General features: G+C 46.5%; 1 protein-coding gene across 3 annotated transcripts in view; it reads left to right on the top strand.

The window, feature by feature from the left end:
* The window catches only part of TRAF5 (TNF receptor associated factor 5), a 120,244-nt gene that overhangs the window by 68,195 nt on the left and 34,004 nt on the right, over positions 1 to 18,045 (top strand). For all 3 annotated transcript variants that reach the window (XM_029593268.1, XM_029593267.1, XM_029593266.1), the window contains 2 exons: positions 2,701 to 2,778; positions 10,712 to 10,804. In XM_029593268.1, coding sequence (XP_029449128.1) covers positions 2,701 to 2,778; positions 10,712 to 10,804 — 171 coding nt within the window. The remainder of the gene's footprint in view (positions 1 to 2,700; positions 2,779 to 10,711; positions 10,805 to 18,045) is intronic.

The following is an 18,045-nucleotide window of genomic DNA, read 5'->3' as shown; positions in this document are numbered from 1 at the left end:
GGGGGGGTTTGTTAGATTTTTACTTTTTTATTAAAGATTTGTCTGCGAGTCAGATGCAGCCATCAAAAGAGCCACATCTGGCTCGCGAGCCATAGGTTCCTGACCCCTGACCTAGGAATTTAAGCTGCTGGTGTGAGATGTTTCACTCCTATGCAATAGAGGGCGCTACGTTATTCAAACTTTTTTTTTTTAAACACTTTCTTGAGCTATACCCTGAGCTTGTTCACTCTGAAAAGGTCCAGGCAACAACCCACACAATTTACTGTATGTTATTTCAATCTGATAAATTGGTTATGCTTTGAAACAGGATGTTGTGGTAACCTTATCACATCATATCACTTTTCCTTGCAAGAGTGCGACATCTACATCTGTAAAGCTGCTGAAGGTCTTTCAGCGGCAGATGAGGCTTCAAAAGCTGAAGAGTAAACGCTAAACCACGGCTAGTGTAGGCAGATCCTGGAAAGGACCTGGCAAACTTGGTTTGTTTTGAGGGTTTTTAAAGCACTGTTTGATTGCCATGTAATTTTTATTTATTTTTTAACACTTTTTTTATTTTAGAATTTTTGTAGCAAACCGTGAAGTAATCATCCATAGCAGACAAATAGATTAAAAACAATAATGCAGATACCATATAAAAACAGGCTTGATATTTGTAAAAGTTCCACCACATAGGCAGGAGCATAAGGTTAAGACAGCTTATGCAAAGTTGTAAAACTGATGATGGGGACCCCAAACTAAATCATATTTAATTTCCTTTCTCAGTTAATTGTGAACCGACATGATGTGTCCTACGAATGCCGGTATATAAAAAGTGTTAAATAAATAAAATATTTAAAATTCTCCTCCTAGAGATCATAATGTAATTTTTCAAGAACTGCTATAGTAGTTTCTGGGTGCACCAGTAATCCCATACAAGGAATACATTTCCAGAGGGTAGCGATGCAGTATTTCATAAAATAATAAAGAACAAAGATTCAGATTGTCTGGGAGCAGCATTACACTTTCACACTCCTCAAAGAAATTTAAGATCAGCCAATAAGGGCCTGCTTAACAGTACCATCCATCCAGGTAAGAGATCGAGCCCTTTCAATTGCGGGGCTGAGGTGGTGGAACTCCCTGCCAGAAGAATTAAGAACACAAAAAAAAAGATTTCAAAAGCATCAAGAAGGGATTGAAAACGTGGCTATTTAAAATAACATTTGAGATAGGCCCAGGGTTAAAATTAAAGAGAATAATTTGAAAGGGGGTAACGATTGATTAATGGAAGATACAAAGTTAATTGAAGTTTTGCTTTTATGTTTATGTATATTGTATTTTTTCTTTAATCCTTGAATCTTCCTTCTGTGAATCGTCGTCATTGTTACTACAAAACGATGGCATAGAAATAAAATAAAATAATTAGTGAAGTGGGCCACCAACAGCAACTGCCCAACCAAAGCTCTAAATTTCACAGGAATTGAGGACCCATCCCACTTGCCGAAGTTTAAGATGGAGTAAAAAGCCCAATATATTGGCTATTTCCTGTGCAACCTGTGACGAAAACTGCCTCTTTCCCCCCCTCCCCCCCCCGACGTTACCACCACATGTGTAACTTTGTGGCAGTCTCCCCACACCCTATTCACATTGAGAAAATTTTAAAATCAGGGGTACAATAAGTTCTATGCAACAATTTGATCATGAGCTCCACACACAGATGCACAAAAAGCAGAAGACCAAACAGTCTTCCAAGTTTAAAATCCAAATCCAGGCCATAAATCTGCATTCCAAGTATCAATTGTAGACTAGAATCCAAACTTAGCAATGAGCATTCCTCTATACAATATGGTAATGACTTTAACAAAAGCAGCAGCATCAGTCAAGAAAACCTCCACGCTATTCCAAGGCCTAAATGGCCTGGTCAAATCAAAGTGACTACTCTTGTTGTAACTGTAAATTTAATAAGAACCAGGACTGAGATCGAAATCCTGTTGAAGCTCTTGAAATGTCTAAAAGCCATTCTCCTCCCAGAGTTGAGTAATAAAAACCGAGCTCTTATTCTTCCATTCTTTAAAAATGGAGGGAGAAAACGCATCCAGAAATAAGATGATTGGCACAAACAGGGGTGATTAGAAGACAGAGCCTCTCAAGCCACTACCCAAGAATTTCAATACCTGCCTCCAAATTGGTAAAATATGGCCCTACAAATCCGTTGACAATGTAAAGAATCAGGAGGCAGGAAAGGAAAGCGCAGCCAAACTTAACTGCATCTGCCAACCAGGAGACCTCATGATTAGTAAGCCAGGCCTTCAAGCTAACCAGTCTGGCCACCTAGTAACAAAGCCACAAGTTAGGAAGGGCCCAAGTCCCCCTGTCGTTTAGGCAACCAGACTTGATGAAGCCAGATTCTAGCTAGCATGTGCAGCCAGACATATATTTGCTGATGAAGCTGTGGAAATCTACAAAGATACTAGCTGGAATGGTGCAAGGGGCATGCCGAAATGAGTTAACAGCTTGTGTGTTAATTTTTAACAAATTTAAACATGCCAACCCCTGAGACAGAGATATTCTCCCAGGCGAGCATATCCGGTTTCATCCTTCCAGTAAAAGGCACCATAATGAGCACCATATAATACTTTATCAGAAACCCCCAAATAAACATGCAGATGGAAGTTACTTATCGGTGAATTCATTGCTGCAGATTCACTTTCTCTGTCTTCACAGGTTGAGGATCATATTTCTTCTGTGTGTACTGAGGCAGAGCTGGAATGTCCCTTTAAGGATTATGGCTGTCTTGTAAAGGTATTGTTATCTGATCCAGAATCACTTTCTGCATGAACACACTAAAATCGCACATTACAGCCTTGTATGCTGCTAGGACCTTACTCTCCAAAGTTTTGCCATAAGCACAGAATGAGGGAAGCAGTTCTGAGACATGGGTTCCCAGTGCTTGAGGGCTAGGGTTGTGCAGTTGGGCTAGATATCCTACTCTCCAAGGTTTTAAACTAAACTAGCCCAGCTGAAAGAATCAGTTGTAGGACAGGACACCGTATCATATGGAATCGCAGAAGTACTTGTCACCAACATTGTAAGTTGCCAGTAAAAATATAAAAATGTGTATAATCTATAGAAATAAATGTAACTGTTATTATCACAGGACAAGCAGGATGGTAGTCCTCACATATGGGTGACATCACAGGATGGAGCCCAATCACGGAACACTTTTGTCAAAGTTTCCAGAACTTTGACTGGCCCCTACTGGGCATGCCCAGCATGGCACTAACCCTGCAGCCAGCAGGGGTCCCCCTTCAGTCTTCTTTTTTCCGCGCAGCAGTAGCCACGCGGTTAAGGAACTCTGCAGAGATTACGGACAGGAATTTTCCTCATGGAATTACTAAAAATTAATCTACCCCACAGGGGTCCCTCCTTCAACTTTTTCAAGCCGCAGTACTCCGGTAAGGTTTTTTTTACCCGTTTTCCGTAGATTACCGTCGAGTTTGGCCCTCGCTGCCTACTGGCCGTTGACCATACCGAGGCTCAATTTTTTCATGGCCATGGCGTCTGGGTTCCGCCAGTGCCAGGACTGTAATTACACCATGTCCATCACAGACCTTCACAAAGTCTGTGTAATGTGTCTCAGAAGTGAGCACGATGTCTTAAACTGTACCAAATGTGCCCTTTTGACACTAAAAGGTCACAAGGCTAGAATGGAGAAGATGGAGCTTCTCTTCCGTACTCAAACCCCGACGCCGTCCATTGCATGGACGTCGTCAGAACTGGCACCGTCAACTTCGCGCCGGCATCGACTTCTCGGCCTTTGTCACCCTCTTCTCCCCCTCAGGACCGAGGGGATCGTAGAGATGAACATCACCACCGGCATCGAAAGTCTCTGACCATTGAGGGAGCGAAATCATCAACCTCGCCATTGTCCGAGCCGCCGTCTAAGAAACTCCGTCCAGGAAAGGCACCGACCTTTTCGGTGACCGGGTCACCGAGGCAACCCTCACCCGACAGGGTATTGGGAGCCGCAACTCCACCTTTAACGGTGGTCCCTCCGGCTATGCCTCTGCCTCCTTCTTCTGTTCCGGAGCCGGGGCTGCTTGCTCCAGGTCTCCGAGAAGAACTGGACCGGATGGTTCAGGAGGCCATCGACAAGGCGATGCATCGACTCCAGGTTCCTCTGGCACCAACAGCGGTACCGATTGCGGAACTGACCACTGACCCGATTCCAGCAGCGTTGGCACTGCTGCTCTCGAGGATGGAAGCGCTTATGGCCGCTTTTCCACCAATGGACCCCGTGGTCACAGATGGCTCCGGTGCTCTCCCCGCTTGCGTTGTCATCGGGAGGAGAAACACCATTCCGCATCCCTCCTTCGGGAGGTCTGCCGATGCCTCAGCCGTCGGTGCCGATACGTCCGTCTGTGCCACCGATCCACCCATCTGTGCCGAAGCGTCCATCGGCTCCACCGAGCCATCCATCGATGCCCTTTATGCCTGCACCGGTGCCTTCGATGCCTTCATCGGTGCCTCCAGTTATTCTTTCGAGTTCTTCAGAGCCTCGACCAGGACCTTCAGGGATCCCACCGCCCCGTCCTCCTCTAGTCCCTAGAGGAGCAGGTGCTGATCCCTACGATACCTGGACTGATGATTCTTCACCAGACACCGATTTGCCTTCATCACCATCACCTTCACCTACTGAAAGTAGAAAGCGTTCTCCTCCGGAGGACCTTTCCTTCATAAATTTTGTGAAGGAGATGTCTTAATTGGTACCCTTCCAATTTCAGACTGAACAAGATGACAGGCATCAAATGATGGAGCTGTTACTTCCTTGGGAGCATTCAGGAATTGTAACCTCCATCCCTATCCACCAGGTTCTTCGAGATCTCCTCAAAAAAAACTGGGAACATCCTGGCTCTGTGGCTCCAGTCCACAGGAAAGCTGACACAACCTATCTCGTTCAGTCAGCTCCAGGTTTTAGCAAACCTCAATTGGATCACCAATCTGTGGTTGTCAAATCTGCCCAGAAAAGAGCAAGGAGAGCAAAACCTCACACTTCCTTTCCCCCAGGCAAGGAACAGAAATTTCTAGATACCATTGGTCACCGTGTCTTCCAGGGATCAATGCTCATCTCAAGAATTGCCTCTTATCAGCTCTATATGACCCAATATAATAGGGTCTTATTTAAGCAGATACAAGACTTAAGACTCCTTGCCTCAGCAATTTCAAGAGCAACTCCAAACCCTAGTCAACAAGGGTTTTGAGGCAGGCAAGCATGAGATACGATCATCTTATGATATCTTTGACACTGCAACCAGGGTATCTGCAGCTGCTGTCTTGGCAAGACGATGGGCCTGGCTCAAGTCTTCCGACCTTCGCCCTGAAGTTCAGGACAGATTGTCTCCTACACAGGGGAGGTCGGACAATCTGTTTGGCGAGCAGATTCAACGGACAGTGGCGGAACTAAAGGACCATCATGAGACCCTGAGACAGCTCTCTCTCATGCCTTTTGAATACTCTTCAAAACAGCCTTTTAGGAAAGACTCTAAGAAGTCATTCTTCCACCCGAAGAAGTCCTACCCGCCACCAACTAGAACCCGTTCTTCGAGACCATTCCAGAAAACCAAGTCTGTCAGACACGGAAACAAAACCACAAACAGCCCCTCAGCCGGGTCCTGCTTCCGGTTTTTGACTCTTACATAGAGAGCAGCAGCCAGCTTCCATTGCCCCACCTACCAGTGGGAGGTCGATTGTGCCATTTCAACAACAGGTGGCACTCAATCACCTCAGACCAGTGGGTCCTAGCAATAATTGCTCAGGGTTATTGTCTGAACTTTCTCTCCATTCCACTGAACTCCCCACCTGTACCGACGTGGAGAACATCCGACCACTCACTGCTCCTGGATCAGGAGGTCTCCCTCCTCCTCCAGTCCAGAGCAATAGAACCAGTGCCATGCTCACAACAAGGCCTAGGGTTCTGTTCCCGGTACTTTCTAATCCCCAAAAAATCGGGAGGCGTTCGTCCAATTCTGGATCTACGTGCCCTCAACAAGTACCTCCAGCGAGAGAAATTCAAAATGGTAACCTTGGGCTCTCTTCTTCCTTTTCTACAAAGAGGAGACTGGCTCTGCTCTTTAGACCTCCAGGACGCATACACTCATATCGCAATAGTTCAATCTCATCGCAAATACTTGAGGTTTGTAGTAGCCCCCAAGCACTATCAGTATCGAGTGCTTCCATTCGGCCTTGCGTCTGCACCACGAGTCTTCACAAAATGCCTTGTTGTAGTTGCAGCCTTCCTCAGAACTCAAGGTGTTCACGTCTTCCCCTACCTAGACGATTGGTTAATCAGGGCTCCCACTCAGCAAGCTGCTCTGTCATCCCTACATCTTACTTTACACACTCTAATTTCACTCGGATTTCTCGTCAACTACGACAAATCCTGCTTAGTCACATCTCAAACCTTATTGTTCATTGGAGCAGACTTGGATACCTTGCAGGCAAAGGCTTTCCTGCCTCGACAGCGAGCTCTCACTCTCGTGTCTCTCGCACACCAGTTACAGTCTCAACACTCCACGACTGCACACTGCTTTCTCATCCTCCTGGGACACATGGCGTCCTCAGTTCAGGCCACCCCAATGGCCCGTTTGGCCATGAGAGTCATGCAGTGGACTCTAAGGTCTCGATGGACTCAATCCATTCAGCCCCTGTCAAACATTATCCATGTAACTGACTCACGCCATCTGTCTCTCGCCTGGTGGAAAAATCAGATCAATCTCCTCCAGAGCTTGCCCTTCCAGGCTCCAGACCCTCAAATAACTCTCGCTACCGATGCTTCCAACCTCGGATGGGGAGCCCACGTGGCCGATCTGCAGACACAAGGATCTTGGTCTCCAGAGGAAGCCAAACACCAAATAAATTTCCTGGAGCTGCGAGCAATCAGATATGCTCTCAGGGTATTTCAGGATCTCCTCTCCAATCGAGTCATCCTGATCCAGACAGATAGCCAGGTGGCCATGTGGTACATCAACAAACAGGGAGAGACGGGCTCCTACCTTCTGTGTCAGGAAGCTGCACAGATATGGGCGGAAGCCCTCTCCCAATCGATGTACCTCAGGGCCACCTTCTTGCCGGGAGTGGACAATGTGATGGCAGACAAGCTGAGTCGCACCTTTCAACCGCATGAGTGGTCTCTCAACCCCTTAGTAGCGAACTCTATCTTCCACCAATGGGGTTATCCTCTAATAGACCTCTTTGTGTCACCTCAAAATCGCAAAGTAGACAACTTTTGCTCTCTCACTCGCAGCCAACACTATCAGCCAAGAGACGCGTTCTCCCTCTCATGGGCAACCAGTCTCCTATATGCATTCCCTCCTCTTCACTTCTCTCAGACTCTTGTGAAGTTACGTCAGGACAAGGGAACCATGATCCTGTAGCACCCCACTGGCCGCGCCAAGTGTGGTTTTCAATACTTCAGGATCTCTCTATTCGCAGGCACATTCCCTTGGGAAAGGACCCGCTTCTAATCACTCAAAACGACAGGTGCCTTCGCCACCCCCAATCTTCAAGCCTTGTCCCTGATGGCATGGATGATGAAAGGTTAATCCTTCAGCCACTTAACCTTTCTGAACCAGTTTCCCGTGTCCTGATTGCTTCACGGAGGCCTTCCACGAGAAAATCGTATTCTTACAAATGGAACAGGTTTTCATCATGCTGCTCTTCTCAATCCCTTGACCCCTTTACCTGTCCAATCATGAAGTTTCTGGACTATCTCTGGCACTTGACAGTCAGGTCTAAAAACTTCCTCCATTATAATGCATGTCAGTGCGGTTGCCCATAAAGGTGTCGGGGACGTTCCTATTTCAGTACAACCCCTTGTAACACGTTTTTTGAAGGGCTTGCTTCACCTCAAGCCTCCTCTGTGACCTCTGGCCCCTTCTTGGGACCTCAACCTAGTTTTGGGTCGGCTCATGAAACCACCATTCGAGCCTCTTCAGTCCTGTGACCTTCGATATCTCACATGGAAAGTGATTTTCCTTTTGGCAATCACTTTGGCTCGCAGAGTTAGTGAATTACAGGCTCTAGTTACCTATCCGCCTTACACTAAACTTCTGCAGCACCAGGCAGTACTCCGCACTCACCCTAAATTCTTACCTAAGGTAGTTTCAGAGTTTCATCTCAATCAATCCATTATACTACCTACATTTTTCCCAGGCCCCATTCCAATCCAGGAGAGCAGGCTCTGCATACCCTTGACTGCAAACGGGCTCTAGCGTTCTACCTAGACCGTACAGCTGCCCACAGGAAAAGCACTCAATTGTTTCTTTCCATCCTATCAAATTGGGGCAGCCTGTGGGGTAAGCAGACTTTCTCCTCCTGGTTAGCGGACTGCATATCCTTTTGCTACCAGCAAGCAGGCATTCCACTTCAAGACCATGTTAAGACACACTCTATAAGGTCCATGGCGACTTCAGTAGCACACCTACGATCGGTGCCGCTTCCTGACATTTGCAGGGCTGCCACCTGGAGTTCTCTCCATACCTTTACAGCCCACTATTGCTTGGACAAAGCCGGAAGACAAGACTCCATCTTCAGCCAGTCTGTCTTGCGCAACCTATTTACAACGTAATGTACCAACACCCCTTCCGCCTGCCCGGTGGGGTTCAGGATGCCCTCGGCCAAATTTCATACCAGGCCTAGTGCCTTGTAGGCCTGGATACATTTGGTACATACTCGGACATCCTCAGCTCTGTACTCACCCATATGTGAGGACTACCATCCTGCTTTTCATGTGAGAAAGCAAATGTTGCTTACCTGTAACAGGTGTTCTCACAGGACAGCAGGATGTTAGTTCTCACGAAACCTACTTGCCACCCCACGGTGTTGGGTTCATTACATTTTCTTATTTTATTTTCGGCACTGCCTGTAGCTTTTTAACAAGACTGAAGGGGGACCCCTGCTGGCTGCAGGGTTAGTGCCATGCTGGGGATGCCCAGTAGGAGCCAGTCAAAGTTCTGGAAACTTTGACAAAAGTGTTCTCTGATTGGGCTCCATCCTGTGATGTCACCCATATGTGAGGACTAACATCCTGCTGTCCTGTTAAAGGTAAGCAACATTTGCTTTCTTATGCATTAGTAGGAAAGCCGATTATTAAATGATAGGAAATAAAATGGATGGTGAGGTATAAACCCAATCTCTCGTTAACTTTTCTCCCTTCCACTCTCTCACATATTATCCCTGTTTCCTACCCAGCCACTCAACAACCCCCTCCACCTTGACCCCTCAGCTTCTCCTGTATTTCATCATGCAACGAGTCCTGGGCTTCCCCGTCAGCCGCTCCCCTCCCTTTGCTGCCACTTTATTTTTGACTGGCCAGGGCCTGACCCTTCCTCCTGCCAGTCAGGCAGCTCAGGTTGACTGGGGCAGTGCCGTGTCCAACTGGCGGGGCCTGGGCTCCCTGCGAGCCACGAATGGTCCGGTCCATTGCTGCCCCTCAGCTCCCCCCAGCACGGCTTGATCTTCCACTGGCGAGAGTGCAAGTAGCGCTGCGCATGTGGAGACCCGCGGTCCTGTAACCGGGCGCCACGCGAACGAACGCAACTGGCTTTCTAATACAGCGGGACTAGGACGAATGGAGGGGGAGAGGTTAATAACAGATCATGGCATTCCACTACAGCCGAATCCTGCCCTTTGAGGGATTACTTGTGAGTGTTTTGAAATGGTCTATCCCAGTTCTTTCCCACTGGCAGAATGTTGTTGTCTGCATTCTCAGAGTTTTATTCACAGCAGCACCTGGCAAAATGTTTGGTTCCCGTCCGTCAGCAAGACAGGATTCCTCTTTAAAGAGGGCGGCACCAAATGCCAAGGACACTGGCTGTCTAAACACTTTTTTGAATTTGGCCTATGCCAAACTTTTTAAAATAAATTAATTAATTTGAAAAAAGGCTAAAAAAATCTGGTTATTTGGCATTGCATTTTCAGTCACAAATAATAAATAACAGCAAACTTATAATAAATTGAAGGTTCTAGGAAAACTGATATATTGGTCTTATTTTGCACTTTGTTTTTCTGATTTTTAGATTTATGTATAAATAGATTTTTATGTATTTATAATTTTGATTTTACTGTGAACCGCCAAGATTGTATTTCAGATTGACGGTATATGAATAAATAAACATTAACATGCAGGGTATCGGCGTTGTTTTATTTTGCTGTTTTCCTTCTTTGTTAGGCCCCTCCCCCCCATTTTCCCCTTCCTTCCTTCCTTTTTTTTTTCCCCATTCCACATTTTATTTCTCTCTCTGAATAGCAAGTTTGGGGGGTGGGGTGGGGAGGGGGGGGGGACGACTGCAGAAATCCTCGGTGGCCGTGAGGACTGGAAAGTCGCCTCTTTCAAGGTGCGCCCGCGATACCACTGTGGCGGCGGGCAATCCTCCCTGTCTGAAGAGAGCTCATTAAATCCCAGTGCATGTCATCTGTATACCGGCTCACTAAACCGACCATATCGGTCCATCGCTACCAGTAGTGCTGATCCGTTACACACGAGCAGAAGGTTTCCAGTATTCTGTCCATTCCAGCAATGGTCAGCGTCCAAGCAAAAAAAAAAAAAAAAAGCATGTCATCTAATGAAGCAAAATAGCAAGCCCGTTGTACTGGACATTTCCTATCCCAGAGGCACTTAGAGCAACATTTAAACAATCATTGCTTCTCTCCTTTCTCCCCCACCCCTACCCACCAGGACAAAAGAGAAAAGGTTCAGGAACATGAGAACACTTCACTGAGAAGTCACATGCTTTTGGTTTTGGACAGAAATACCAGGCTAGAAGAACAGGTAAGTTTAAGTTTGAAATGAACACTGCCCAAATAATTTGTTTAAAGAATTGAGTTAACCCAGCGTGATGCTCCTTCCCCTCCTCTGTACAGGAGTTCCATAAGCAGTTTTAGGTTTCTAATTTGGTGTAGACACAGATTATCAATTTTACTACCTGCAAAAAAAAATTTTAATCAAGTGAAGGGAAAATGTGCACCTGTTTATTTAAGGATAAAAATATAGTAAGCTAAATTTAGTTACATACAAAACAAAAAAACAGGAGACCTGGTATTAAAACCACAGCAAGAAACTGGTATTAAAACCACAAAAAAACAGGAGACCTGGTATTAAAACCACAGCAAGAAACAATTTATAAAAATTTCTTAATCGCTTTGTGCACAGGCCCAGAGCAATTTATAAAATAAACATACATAATAAAGCACCATAAATAAAACACAACATGACTTGACTTAGACAGAATATGAGGCAATTTAAATGCCCAGGGTCCAACTTGAGACCTAAATCTTGAAATTAGGCCATTATTTTAATGAATGCTCGGTTCATCAGGAGAGATCTTAATGCTGATTTAAATGTTTTAGAAGATTCCATAAGCCTCAAGGCTGCAGGTATGGTATTCCACATGGAAGGCGCAGCCACTGAAAAAACACGCTGAGGTAGATTTTAAAAACGTTCACTCACCAGGCGCGAACAAAAGTACTAGTGGAATTTTCTGAAACCCTACCAGATGAATATCAGGAAGGGCTCACCACAATCCTTCAGCAGGGACTCTATGCTGGAAAGCATGAAGTCAGGGCAGCATACATCATCTTTGAAACTGCCTCAAGAGTATCGGCAGCAGGAATAAGCGCCAGACGCTGGGCATTTTCTCAAGTCCTCTGACCTACGCCAGGAAGTCCAAGAAAGATTGGCAGACCTTCCATGTACAGGGGACAATTTATTTGGTGACAAAATTCAAGAAACAGCGCAATAAGATCACCATGACACCTTGTGCCAGCTGTCCACTCTCCCCCTCGGACTTCCCATCTACAAAGAGGCCTTTTCAACGGGATCCTAGGAGGTTATCCTATAAAACACGTAGGTATTATCCACCTCCATCCTATACTAGACAGCCTAGACCTTCCCAAAGAGGTCAGCCTCGACAACCCAGGGCCCCAAAACCCAACCAGCCCCGCAGACTGTCCAACATCAGGGTTTTGACTCCTTATTAGAGGGCAGAAATCAACCCCCACCCATTCCAGTAGGAGGCCGCTTGTGCCACTTTGCCAACATATGGCACACAATTACAACAGACCAATGGGTCCCTTCTGTGATTGCCCACGGTTACCATTTGAACTTCCTCACGCTACCATCGAACCTTTCACCTTGTCCAGCGTGGGGTCTAACCAAACACATTTCACTTGTCGAGACAGAGCTCTCGATCCTCCTGCAGTCCAATGCCGTCGAACCGGTACCTCGGCTGCAGTGGGGTCAAGGGTTCTACTCTCGGTATTTTCTAATTCCAAAGAAATCAGGAGGCATTCATCCTATTCTGGACTTACGCACCCTAAACAAACATCTCCGCAAAGAAAAGTTCAGAATGGTAACTCTTGGGCACCATGCTCCCTCTACTGCAACGGGGAGATTGGCTCTGCTCTCTAGATCTCCAGGAGGCTTATGCCCACGTTGCCATATACCCTTCTCATCGAAAATACCTCAGGTTTGTAGTAGGCCATAATCATTACCAATACTGGGTGCTGCCATTCGGCCTAGCATTAGCACCCCATGTATTCACAAAATGCCTCGCAGTAGTCGCAGCTCACCTGCGACAAAACGATATCCACGTCTATCCGTATATAGACGATTGGCTCCTCAGAGCTTCATCCAGACAGGAAGTGCTCCATTCCCTCCATTTCACCATCAACCTACTACAATCCTTGTGATTTCTAATAAACTAGCCCAAGTCACATCTGTCCCCATCATGCATCCTTTTGTTCATAGGAGCAGATCTAGACACTATCCAGGCCAAAGCGTTTCTCCCAAAGGACCGAGCACGCACATTATCAGACTCGCCAAACTACAACTCGTCATCTACTAACCTTGTTAGGTCACATGGCATCCACGGTTCATGTAATACCAATGGCTCGACTAGCCATAAGAGTAACACAGTGGACTTTAAAGTCCTAGTGGTCCCAGTCAAATCAACACATGTCCCACATTGTCCACGTCACCAACCAGCTTCGTCTCACTAGCTTGGTGGGTACAGGAGTCCAATCTTCAGATAGGACTACCCTTCCAGCCTCCGCAACCTCAAATTACTCTAACAGATTCATCCAACCTGGGTTGGGGAGCCCATGTCAACAACCTCCAAACCCAGGGCACCTGGACCACACAGGAAGCAAAGCACCAGATAAATTTTCTGGAGCTCCGGGCAGTTCGTTATGCCCTCTTCACTTTTCGGGATTGTCTCTCCAACAAGGTAATCCTAATTCAAACAGACAACCAGATAGCAATGTGGTACCTCAACAAACAAGGGGGCACAGGCTCTTACCTGCTATGCCAAGAGGCGGCGCAGATCTGGGCCTGGGCTCTCTCCCATTCCATGATACTGAGAGCAACCTACCTGGCAGGCGTGGACAATGTGATGGCGAACAACCTCAGTCAGACCTTTCATCCCCACGAATGGTCCCTAGATCCCACTGTAGCAAACAAAATGTTTCACCAGTGGGGTCGCCCACACACAGACCTCTTTGCGTCAATTCAAAACCACAAAGTGGACAACTTCTCCTCTCTCTACACCGCAACCTCAACTCACCACCATGAGATGCCTTCGCCCACTCGTGGTAAACAGGTCTATATTTATTTGTTTGTTTGTTTTTATATACCGACATTCAAACATGTATCGCATCGGTTTACATTAGAACTTGAGTGATAATGTGACAGCGGTCATATTATCTTTACATTGTAACACATGCCTACCCTCCACTTCCACTCATTAGCAAGACTCCCGTGAAGTTACGGCAAGACAGGGGCACAATGATCCTCATAGTCCCTCACTGGCCGCGTCAACCCTGGTTTCCCATACTATGCGACCTCTCAATCCAGCAGCCAATTCACCTGGGCACAGATCCAACTCTGATAACGCAGAACAACTGGCTGTTGCGTCATCCAGACCTTCACTCCCCGTCTGACAGCTTGGATGTTGAAAGGTTAATACTAAATCCCTTAACCTTTCAGATAATGTGTCCCACGTCCTCGTAGCTTCATGAAAGCCTTCTACTAGGAGATCTTATCGTTCAAATGGAAAAGATTCTCCTCATAGTGCACCACAAAAGAAATAGATCCTTTTTCCTGCCCCACAGCAAGATTCTTGGACTATCTCTGGCACCTCTCGGCATCTGGCCTACAAACTTCCTCCATTAGAGTGCATGTCAGCGCCATATCCACTTACCAGAAAGGTATAGGGCAGTGATGGCTAACCTATGACACGCGTGTCAGAGGTGACACGCCGAGTCGTTTTGGCTGACACGCGCAGCGTTTCAAGGACTATCAGGATTTTTTTTTTTTTTTATCGGCTGCGCCGAGCCTTTTCTTTTTCAGCTGCGCCGAGCCTTTAAATGTGTTTTTTAGTTTCCCCCTACCCTCCACCAATGCCCCCGGGCGCAGGGAGGCTCAAGACAAAGATCGCGTTCAAACGCGCTGATGCTCCTCCTTCCTGCTTGTGCGGCCCCGGAAGTAAACGTTGCCGGAGCCGCGTGGGCAGGAAGGAGGAAGCGAATCAGCGCGTGCAGAAGAGGAGGAGCCGCCGCGGGTCGCTGCGAATCCCAAGTCGCAGCGGCCCGAGAAGAGGAAGAGGCCCGGTAGCAGGGCTGCCGCGGCCCGAGAAGATCAGGGCCGCTGCAGAGCCCAACCTGCGGCGACCCGCGAAGAGGAGGCCCAGAGGTGAGAGAGAGGCTGAGGGCCCGTAGAGTGCGTGTATGAGGTGAGTTGAGAGAGAGGACCTGAATGTTTGCAGAGACAGCATGTGAGAGCCTGTGTGTGTGTGTGTGTGTGTGTGTGTGTGTGTGTGTGTGTGTGAGAGAGAGAGAGAGCATGTGCCAGTGAGAGCCTGTGTGTATGAATGATTGTATGAGAGAGAGCATGTGCCAGTGAGAGCCTGTGTGTATGAATGATTGTATGAGAGAGAGCATGTGCCAGTGAGAGCCTGTGTGTATGAATGACTGTATGAGAGAGAGCATGTGCCAGTGAGAGCCTGTGTGTATGAATGATTGTATGAGAGAGAGCATGTGCCAGTGAGAGCCTGTGTGTATGAATGATTGTATGAGAGAGAGCATGTGCCAGTGAGAGCCTGTGTGTATGAATGATTGTATGAGAGAGAGCATGTGCCAGTGAGAGCCTGTGTGTATGAATGATTGTATGAGAGAGAGCATGTGCCAGTGAGAGCCTGTGTGTATGAATGATTGTATGAGAGAGAGCATGTGCCAGTGAGAGCCCGTGTGTGTGAGAAAGAGAAATGCATGTGAGAATGAGAACCTGACTGTGTGTTTGAGGGAAGAAGATGGAGAAAAAAGAAACAGAAAAAAAGACAATATAAAAGGAATTGGCAAAAAAATAAGAAAGGGAAGGTGAAAAAAAAGCCTGTGACCAACCAATTAGAAAACTAAGATCAGACAGCAAAGGAAAAAAAAAAAAAATTACTTTTTAGTGATTGGCACATGTAATCTTTGGGAATGTGCAAGAGTAGCACTTTCTCTACGGATCTCACAATGTACGAGATCAGCATGGAGAAAGTGGAAGCCCACGGGGCCTGCACAGAGGAGGCAGCAGAATGGACTTCAGTGTCAGTAGCAGCAATCGGCACCTCCGCAATAGCCACGCGGCATCAGTGACAGTGGCAGCAGAGGAATGAGAGAGGTTCTGAGGTTGCTGGCAAAAGAAAGCGAGGGGGGGTCTACCTTTAGTGTGTGAATGTGAATGAATGGGACTCTGCCTGGGGGTGTATGTGTGTGAATGCATGGGTGCCTGCCTGGGGGTCTGTGTGTGTGAGAATGAATGTGTGCATGCCTGGGAGATGGGGAGGGAGTGTTGTGAACATGAATGGGAGCCAATAAAAAATCAACTGACAGATGAAGTTTGTAACGCTTGCTTGGACTTGAAGTGTACGAAATACCAACCTTCAATTGAAGATTTAGCCAATGAAATTCAGCAACAAAAAAGTCACTAAGCAGGTAAGGTAAAGAATTATTTGTTTTTGCTTTATTAATAAATACAGTATATATATTAAAATTATAACTTTGTTGATTAGAGCTACAAATATCACAAAATTATGGATTTTTCTAGAAGTGACACACCACCCGAGTTATGCTCGGTTTTTTTTATGAATTTTGACACACTGAGCTCAAAAGGTTGGCCATCACTGGTATAGGGGATGCCCCGATCTCAGTGCAACCCCTTGTAGGGTGCTTTATGAGAGGCTTGCTACAACTTAAGCCTCCACTGCGCCCTCTGGTTCCAGCATGGGACCTTAATGTAGTGCTAGCACGGCTCATGTGACCTCCGTTCGAGCCTCTCCATTCCTGCGAGCTTCGACATCTCACTTGGAAAGTGATCTTTCTAGTTGCTATAACGTCAGTGAGCTACAGGTGCTGGTTACATACCCACCGTATCCCAAATTTCTTCATGATCATGTGGTACTCCGCACTCATCCTAAACTCCTACCAAAGGTAGTTTCTGATTTCCACTTAAATCAGTCGATAATACTTCCCACCTGTTTTCCAAGACCTCGCTCACAACCAGGTGAGTGGGCTCTGCATTCCTTGGACTGTAAGCGCGCGCTTGCCTTCTATTTGGACCGCACGGCAGCCCATAGGAAGTCCACCCAACTGTTTGTCTCCTTCGATAAAAACAAATTGGGAGTTCCGGTGGGCAAGCAGATCCTATCCACCTAGCTGGCGAACTGCATTTCCGTCAGCTACCAACAAGCAGGCCTTCCACAACAAGAACGCGTAAAAGTGCATTCAGTAAGAGCCATGGTAACATCAGTAACACACCTCCGTTCTGTACCTCTTACCAACATTTGCAAAGCTGCCACATGGAGCTCTCTTCACACATTTGCAGCTCATTATTGTCTCGACAAGGCTGGCAGGCTAGATTCCATCTTTGGCCAGTCTGTCCTGAGTAATTTGTTTCCAGTTTAATAACCCAACTTCCTTCCTGTAACCCACTGAGAAACTCAGGTTGCCCTCATACACAAAACCACCCCAGTTGTTGTGCCTGTTGCACGTCAGGTGTGTTTGGTTCATTCTATTCGGGCATCCTGTAGTTTGCTATTCACCCACATGTGAGGTCTACCATCCTGCTTGTCCTGGGAGAAAGCAGAGTTGCTTACCTGTAACAGGTATTCTCTCAGGACAGCAGGATGTTAGTCCTCACGAAATTCGCCTGCCACCCCACGGAGTTGAGTTCACTTACGTTTTTATTATTTTATTTTTCGCTCGTACTTTTACTACAAACGAGACTGAAGGGGGACCCTTGCTGGCTGCGGGGTTAGTGGCATGCTGGGCATGCTCAGTGTGCCAGTCAAAGTTCTAGAAACTTTGACAAAAGTGTTCCGTGATTGGGCTCCATGCTGATGATGTCACCCACATGTGAGGACTAACATCCTACTGTCCTGGGAGAACACCTGTTACAGCTAAGCAACTCTGCTTTCTTAAACCAAATTGATATTGGTCAAGTATGTTATTTGTGAGAGGAAAGTCACTGAGTTGGTAAACAACTATTTCTAGTATTTTTGCCATGAAAGATAGAGAAGAAATGGGCCAGTAGTTAGAGAGAAGAGCTGGGTCGGTAGAACCTTTTTTAATTATAGGGCGGACTGTTGCTCGTTTCAGCAAATCAGGAAGGGAACCATATTTTAAACAGGAGTTGATTAAGTTAGAGATGAGAGGCTGTATCAGTCCTAAGCATTTTCAAGAGAGCTGTAGAACAATGGTTAAGTGGGTTGGGGGAGGAGTTCATATTGTTAATACGTATGGTCTCAGATTCAGAAACAGGCTCAATTTTCCCAGGTTGGGCCATCAGAAATTTAAATCAAAGGTATCATTGACTGAGAACAGAAAACTATTTTTCACAGCTGCGGTCTTCTTATTAAAATGCAGTGTAAATGTCTCTGTGGTCATCATTCCATGAAGTGCTGGAGGAAGAATGGAAGAATTTGAACTAGGATTGATTATCTTTTGGATGGAGAAGTATAATTCTTTGGGGTT

The sequence above is a fragment of the Rhinatrema bivittatum genome, chromosome 3 (genome assembly GCF_901001135.1).
Source record: "Rhinatrema bivittatum chromosome 3, aRhiBiv1.1, whole genome shotgun sequence".
Taxonomy (NCBI): Eukaryota; Metazoa; Chordata; class Amphibia; order Gymnophiona; family Rhinatrematidae; genus Rhinatrema; species Rhinatrema bivittatum.
Note: the sequence above shows the minus strand (reverse complement) of the source record. Positions and strands in the feature narration are given on the sequence as shown.